General features: G+C 50.8%; 1 protein-coding gene across 1 annotated transcript; it reads right to left on the reverse strand.

Moving 5' to 3' along the window:
* Nucleotides 1-5,580: 5,580 nt before the first annotated feature.
* Nucleotides 5,581-7,358, reverse strand: LOC119977671 (potassium voltage-gated channel subfamily S member 3-like). Its single transcript, XM_038818854.1, has one exon. It carries the CDS (start codon nt 7,245-7,247, stop codon nt 5,838-5,840), a length of 1,410 nt encoding a protein of 469 aa, XP_038674782.1. The 5' UTR covers nt 7,248-7,358; the 3' UTR covers nt 5,581-5,837.
* Nucleotides 7,359-7,654: the final 296 nt, after the last annotated feature.

The raw sequence follows: 7,654 nt of genomic DNA on the forward strand, positions 1-7,654 counted from the left end.
ACCCGCTCCCCCTCCTCTCCCCCCCAACACTCTCGCCCCCCAACACCCGCCCCCCCCAAACACCCTCCCCCCCCTCCTCTCCCCCCCCAACACCGCCCCCCTCAACACCCGCCCCCCCTCCTCTCCCCCCCAACACCCGCCCCCCCCTCCTCTCCCCCCCAACACCCCGCCCCCCTCACACCCGCCCCCCCTCCTCTCCCCCCCAACAACCCGCCCCCCCCAACACCCGCCCCCCTCCTCTCCCCCCCAACACCCGCCCCCCCTCCTCTCCCCCCTAACACCCGCCCCCCCTCCTCTCCCCCCAACACCCGCCCCCCCTCCTCTCCCCCCCTCAACACCCGCCCCCACCCTCAAACCCGCCCCCCTCCTCTCCCCCCCAAACACCCGCCCCCCCCTCCTCTCCCCCCTCCTCTCCCAACACCCGCTCCCCCTCAACACCCCGCTCCCCCTCAACACCCGCTCCCCCCTCAACACCCGCTCCCCCCCTCAACACCCGCTCCCCTCCTCTCCCCCCCCAACACTCGCCCCCACCAACACTTCGCCCCCCCCAACACCCGCCCCCCCCTCCTCTCCCCCCCCAACACCCGCCCCCCCTCAACACCCGCCCCCCCTCCTCTCCCCCCCAACACCCGCCCCCCCTCCTCTCCCCCCCAACACCCGCCCCCCCTCAACACCCGCCCCCCCTCCTCTCCCCCCCACACCCGCCCCCCAACACCCGCCCCCCCTCCTCTCCCCCCCCAACACCCGCCCCCCCTCCTCTCCCCCCCCAACACCCGCCCCCCTCCTCTCCCCCTCACACCCGCCCCCCCAACACCCGCCCCCCTCTTCTCCCCCTCCAACACCCGCCCCCCCTCTTCTCCCCCCAACACCCGACCCCCCCTTCTCCCCCCCAACACCCGCCCCCCTCTTCTCCCCCCCCAACACCCGCCCCCCCTCTTCTCCCCCCAACAACCCCGCCCCCCCTCTTCTCCCCCCCAACACCCCCCCCCCTCTTCTCCCCCCCCCAACACCCGCCCCCCCTCTTCTCCCCCCCAACACCCGCCCCCCCTCTTCTCCCCCCCAACACCCTCCCCCCTCTTCTCCCCCCCAACACCCGCCCTCCCTCTTCTCCCCCCCAACACCCGCCCCCCCTCTTCTCCCCCCCAACACACCGCCCCCCCCCTCTTCTCCCCCCCCAACACCCGCCCCCCCCTCTTCTCCCCCCCCCTCTTCTCCCCCCCCCCTCTTCTCTCCCCCTCTTCTCCCCCCCCCTCTTCTCCCCCCCCTCTTCTCCCCCCCCCCTCTTCTCCCCCCCCTCTTCTCCCCCCCTCTTCTCCCCCCCCCCTCTTCTCCCCCCCCCAACACCCGCCCCCCCTCTTCCCCCCCCCCAACACCCGCCCCCCCCCCCTCGGCAGTGTCAATTTCAGCGGCCAGCTGATTGTTTCAGTGAGAGAGCAGCTTCCCTCTCCGGATCAAATCAGCCGGCCGCTGAAATTGACACTGCCGGCTGCTCTCTCCCTCCAATCCAACTTTTAAGTTTATGTTTCTGATTGTATGGAGAGAGCAGCCGGCAGTGTCAATTTCAGCGGCCGGCTCACTTTGATCCAGAGAGGGAAGCTGCTCTCACTGAAACAATCAGCTGGCCGCTGAAATTGACACTGCCGGCTGCTCTCTCCCTCCAATCAGAAACATTAAAACTTAAAAGTTGGATTGGAGGGAGAGAGCAGCGGGCAGTGTCAATTTCAGCGGCCGGCTGATTTCAGTGAGAGCAGCTTCCTTCTCCGGAGCCGGCCGCTGAAATTGACACAACTGACAGTTGGGGTCCATCAGCCCCCCCGCGGTATATCGCGAACCGCGGTATTGCGGAGCGCGGTATAACGGGGGACTACTGTAGTATCAATCGGGAGGATTTGAACTAGAATGACGGGGGGACCAGAGCATTAGCTTAGAAGGTGTCATAACTGAAGGGGAAATAGAGAACAAAAATAAGAGAACAATATCACCCTCAGGCAGAGCAAAAAAGGTGACAAGTGTGAGAAGGGAGGTGGTCACCGCAGGACTGAAGCGATTTTACCTTAGTGCACGCAGTATGCGGAACGAGGTAAATGAGCTTATTGCACACATTGAAATTGGCCGGTACGATGTTGTGGGCATCACAGAGACATGGCTGCAAGGGGATCAGGGCTGGGATCTAAATATCCAAGGATATGTGTCCCATCGAAACGACAGGCAGTTGGGCAAAGGGGGTGGGGTTGCATTGTTAGTAAGAAATGAAGTTAAATCGATAGCAAGAAGCAATATAGGATCAGGAGGCATAGAAACTCTGTGGGTAGAGTTGAGGAATCACAAAGGTAAAAAGACCTTGATGGGAGTTACGTACAGGCCCCCTAGCAGTAGTCAGGATGTGGGGCAGAAAATAAATCGGAGATAGAGAAAGCATGTAAAAAAGGCAATATTACAATAAGCATGGGCGACTTCAATATGCACGTGAGCTGGGAAAATCAGGTTGGTAGTAGATCCCAAGAAAAGGAATTTGTGGAATGTTTAAGAGATTTTTTTTGGAGCAGCCTGTGGTGGAGCCTACTAGGGAACAGGCAATTCTGTATTTAGTGATGTGTAATGAGGCAGACTTGATTAGGGAACTTAAGGTGAAGGAACCCTGATGGAGCAGTGACCACAAAATGATAGAATTCACCCTACAGTTTTAGAGGGAGAAGCCGCAATCAGATGTAACGGTATTTGTGGTGAGATAACCACTGTAGTTATGTGTACTGCAGTAGGGGGATGTATGCCTGTACCTGTAATACAGGTTCCTCCGGTCAGCCCCTGCCGGCTAGCTCCGCCCACAGGGAGCTTATGTATAAATGTATGAGAGCTGCTCAGACCCTTAGTCTACTGTTGCAGATGGAGGGACAACATCGTACAGCAATAAAGCCTCTATTGTACTAGTCTCTTGGCTTTGAGTATAATTGTTAGCGCCACAGTATTACAATTAAATACGGTTAACTACAAAGACACGAGGGAGGAGCTGGCCAGAGTTGATTGGAAAAGGAGCCTAGCAGGGATGACAGTGGAACAGCAGTGGCAGGAGCTTTTGGGGGTTATTCGGGAGGCACAGCAGAAATTTATCCCAAGGAGGAGGAAACATGCTGGACAAGGCATCCATGGTTGACAAGGGAAGTCAAGGACAGCATAAAAGCTAAGGAAAAAGCAGACAAAGTGGCCAGAGGATTGGGAAGCCTTTAAAAGCGAGCAGAGGACAACTAAAAAAAGCAATAAGGGGAGAGACGATGAAGTATGAGTGCAAGGTAGCTAGTAATATGTAAGAAGATAGGAAGAGTTTTTTTCAATATATAAAAGGTAAGAGAGAGGCAAAAATAGACATTGGACCACTGGAAAACGTGGCTGGAGAAGTAATAATAGGAAACAAAGAAATGGCAGACGAACTGAATACTTTGCATCAGTCTTCATGGTGGAAGACACCAGTGGGATGCCAGAGCTTCAGGAGAATCAGGGGGCAGAGGTGAGTGCAGTGGCCAGAACTTTCCCAGAAGTAGAAAGTTCTGGGGAAACTGAAAGGTCTGAAAGGGGATAGGTCACCTGGACCGGATGGACTACACCCCAGGGTCCTAAAAGAGATAGCTGAGGAAATTGTGGAAGCATTCATGATGATCTTTCAGGAATCACTGGAGGCACAAAGGGTCCCAGAGGACTGGAAGGTGGCTAATGTAACACCGCTGTTTAAGAAGGGAGGGAGGCAGAAGACGGGAAATTTTAGGCCGGTTAGCCTGACTTCAGTCGTTGGTAAGATTTTAGAGTCTGTTATTAAAGATGAGATCGCGGAGTACGTGGAAGTACATGATCAAATAGGACTGAGTCAGCACGGCTTTGTCAAAGAAAGGTCGTGTCTGACAAATCTATTAGAGTTCTTTGAGGAAGTAACAAGGAAGTTAGACAAAGGAGAACCAGTGGACATGATTTATTTTGATTTCCAGAAGGCCTTTGACAAGGTGCCACATAGGAGATTGTGAAATAAGTTAAGAGCCCATGGTGTTACGGGTAAGATCCTGGCATGGATAGAGGATTGGCTGACTGGAAAAAGGCAGAGAGTGGGGATAAACGCGTCTTTAAGCACAAAGGGTCTTGGGAGTCCTTGTTCACAATTCTCTTCAGGTTAACATGCAGGTTCAGTCGGCAGTTTGGAAGGCAAATGCAATGTTAGCATTCATGTCGAGAGGGCTAGAATATAAGACCAGTGATGTACTTCTGAGGCTGCATAAGGCTCTGGTCAGACCCCATTTGGAGTATTGTGAGCAGTTCTGGGCCCCGTGTCTAAGGAATGATGTGCTGGCCTTGGAAAGGTTCCAGAGGAGGTTCACAAGAATGATCCCTGAAATGAACAGCTTGTCGTATGAGGAACGGTTGAGGACTCTGGGTCTGTACTCGTTGGAGTTTCGAAGGATGAGGGGGGATCTTACTGAAACTTACAGGATACTGTGAGACCTGGATAGAGTGGATGTGGAGAGGATGTTTCCACTTGTAGGAAAAACTCGAAACAGGGGACACAATCTCAGACAAAAGGGACGCTCCTTTAAAACAGATAGAACATAGAACAGTACAGCACAGAACAGGCCCTTCGGCCCTCAATGTTGTGCCGAGCCATGATCACCCTACTCAAACCCATGTATCCACCCTATACCCGTAACCCAACAACCCCCCCCCTTAACCTTACTTTCATTAGGACACTACGGGCAATTTAGCATTGGCAATCCACCTAACCCGCACATCTTTGGACTGTGGGAGGAAACCGGAGTACCCGGAGGAAACCCATGCACACAGGGGGAGGACGTGCAGACTCCACACAGACAGTGACCCAGCCGGGAATCGAACCTGGGACCCTGGAGTTGTGAAGCATTTATGCTAACCACCATGCTACCCTGCTGCCCCCGAGATGAGGAGGAAGTTCTTCAGTCAGAGGGTGGTGAATCTGTGGAACTCTTTGCCACAGAAGACTGTGGAGGACAACTCACTGAGTGTCTTTAAGACAGAGATCGATAGGTTCTTGATTGATAAGGGGATCAGGGGTTATGGGGAGAAGACAGGAGAATGGGGATGAGAAAAATATCAGCCATGATTGAATGGCGGAGCAGACTCGATGGGCTGAGTAGCCTAATTCTGCACCTATGTCTTATGATCTTATTTTCCTGTGACAAGAAGTCACTCCCCCCAGTTTTAAACTGAAAATAGCAAAGGAAACTCTCCCACAAGGCTCAAGTTTTAGAGTCAGCTCTGAGGGTTTTCTATGAAAAGCACTAAATCTGCTCAAACGCACAGACAAGTTGATAATAAGCACATCATATTGTTGTTTCTGTATTTCATGTTTTATTTACACACAACAGGGACATGAAGAGATTTTGAAAAAGTGCTTGTAAATCATCAATTGTGTCTTTTTTCATTGAATGTTTCTTTTGACTGTTTGCCCAGGACTGACTCTTTCGCAAATCCTCCAAATATTAAAGAATAGCATTTAAACTATGTTTCTCATATTTGATTGTTGAGCTTTTTACCCGCACAATCCCAAACTGTTGCTTCCAGCCAATCAATCATAAGTGAAGTGTGACAGTCCCTGATTGGAGGTGTGACCGTATTTGAACAGGAAGTGTGTGCAGACTCCTATGTTGTCTGAATCTATAGATTGATAGTAATAGTTTAACTAGTTTATCAGCAGTTCACCTCATGCACAGCAATACTTCGCTCATTCACAGTAACAATTTTTATGACTAGTTAAATGGAACAGATTTGCAGCTGGTTTATCTGAGACGGATTTCAGATGCAGGGTGGCGGATTCACTCTGATCATTACTGGGAACAGTGTGCATTATCTATGTGCTGGCTGGTATTTTTCTCACAAGGTGCATTGTTCAGAGCCAGTGTACAACGCATCTTCATCACGTAAATGTCCCTGATGTTGACACATGGTAGACCTGAAACCAGCTTTCTCAGCTCTTGGTTGTGAATCACAACATCGTTGGCTTGTTCCCGTCGATAGTATTTTGAAAAACGGTTAAATATGACAGTAACTGGCAAAGCCACCATCAACAGGCCGAATATGATGCAGGTGCTACCGATTAGCTTTCCTTGTATGGTGACTGGGTAAGTGTCGCCATAACCAACAGTGGTCATGCTAATGGTTGCCCACCACCAACCAACTGGAATACTGTGAAGCAAAGATTCTTTCTCATCTTTCTCAGATGAGTAGATGAGGGCTGAGAAGATGGCAATACCTACAGTCAAGAACACAACCAAGAGCCCTACTTCTTCATAGCTGTGTCTGAAGGTTGCCCCGAGTGACCTCAATCCAATGGAGTGACGAGCCAACTTCAGAACCCGAAAGATGCGCATCAACCGAAGAACCTGTACCACACGGCCAATGTTCACCAACTCCAAGCTAACCTCATCCAAACATTCTACTACCAGTGTAATGTAAAATGGTAGAAATGATAAAAAATCTATGATGTTCAGTGGATTTCGGAGGAACTTGCAGAGGCATGGTGAGACCATCAACCTCGCTATGTACTCAATGCTGAACCATACAATACAGGTGAATTCAACAATCTGGAAGCCAGGGTCTTCAGGTTGCCCCTGAAATTCAGGCAGACTGTGAACACACATAGCCACAATGGAGAACAACACAATGGTCAGTGAGAATATGGTGAAAGCCCTGGCTGGAAATGAATATTTGGGATTCTCTAAAATGAGCCACAGCTTTTCCCTCTGTTGACCATACCACATATGCTTAAACTTCTCAATTTGTTGGGGGATTGTGTTGGCATCGTCAGAACTTAAACTTAGATCGTCACTCTGTGTATCAAACTCCCTCTCAACAGCATTCTGTTTGCGTTCATGGTATTTGAACCTGCAACAGTGATGGATACAGATCTCTCCAATGCCCCAGTACTCGATCTCTTGGTGGAAGGAGAATACGCAAATCCCCTCCATCACATGGAGCTTACCCGTCAAATAGAAATTCAACACATAATGGAAGAAACTTGGATTTCTGTCAAAGTAATATTCATCTGCATGCACATCATAATCATCACACAATTCAAGGGTGTCTTCCTTTGAGGAACATGCCAGTATCTTTCCCAACCTGGTCTTGGGAAATTTTAACAATGCCTTTTGCTCAATCTTTTGCTTCAGGCCTCCAACATTGATATTGATCATTTCCAGGTAAAGTCTGTCTCTGTGGTAGAACTGTCCATACACCATAATCACCTCACTGAGAAACTGAGGCTAGGGATCCTCATCAGAAGCTGGTGTGAGTCCACAATTCCGTCTTTAACAACTCATTTCACTGACATTAGCAAAGTGGTTTCTTCCCAGTGTCCCCTGGGAGCAGCTTCCAGTCTCTTCTAAACCAGGCAATTCTGTTAAGGCATGAACAACAATACAATTCAGAAGAAATATATTCCACTGAAAGTGAAGAACAAACACTTCAGTAATGAATCAACATGAAAAAATAAAGAGGTAGGGTAATACTGAGACTTAAAGAAGGCATAAGAGCACAAAATTAGCAGCAGGAGGAGACCATTTGACCCCTCAAGCCTGTTCCGCCATTCGATAAGATCACGGATGATTTGAATGTGACCTCAACTCTACGTTCCTGCCCGTCCCCC

Source organism: Scyliorhinus canicula, chromosome 1 (genome assembly GCF_902713615.1).
Source record: "Scyliorhinus canicula chromosome 1, sScyCan1.1, whole genome shotgun sequence".
In the NCBI taxonomy this organism is placed as follows: domain Eukaryota; kingdom Metazoa; phylum Chordata; class Chondrichthyes; order Carcharhiniformes; family Scyliorhinidae; genus Scyliorhinus; species Scyliorhinus canicula.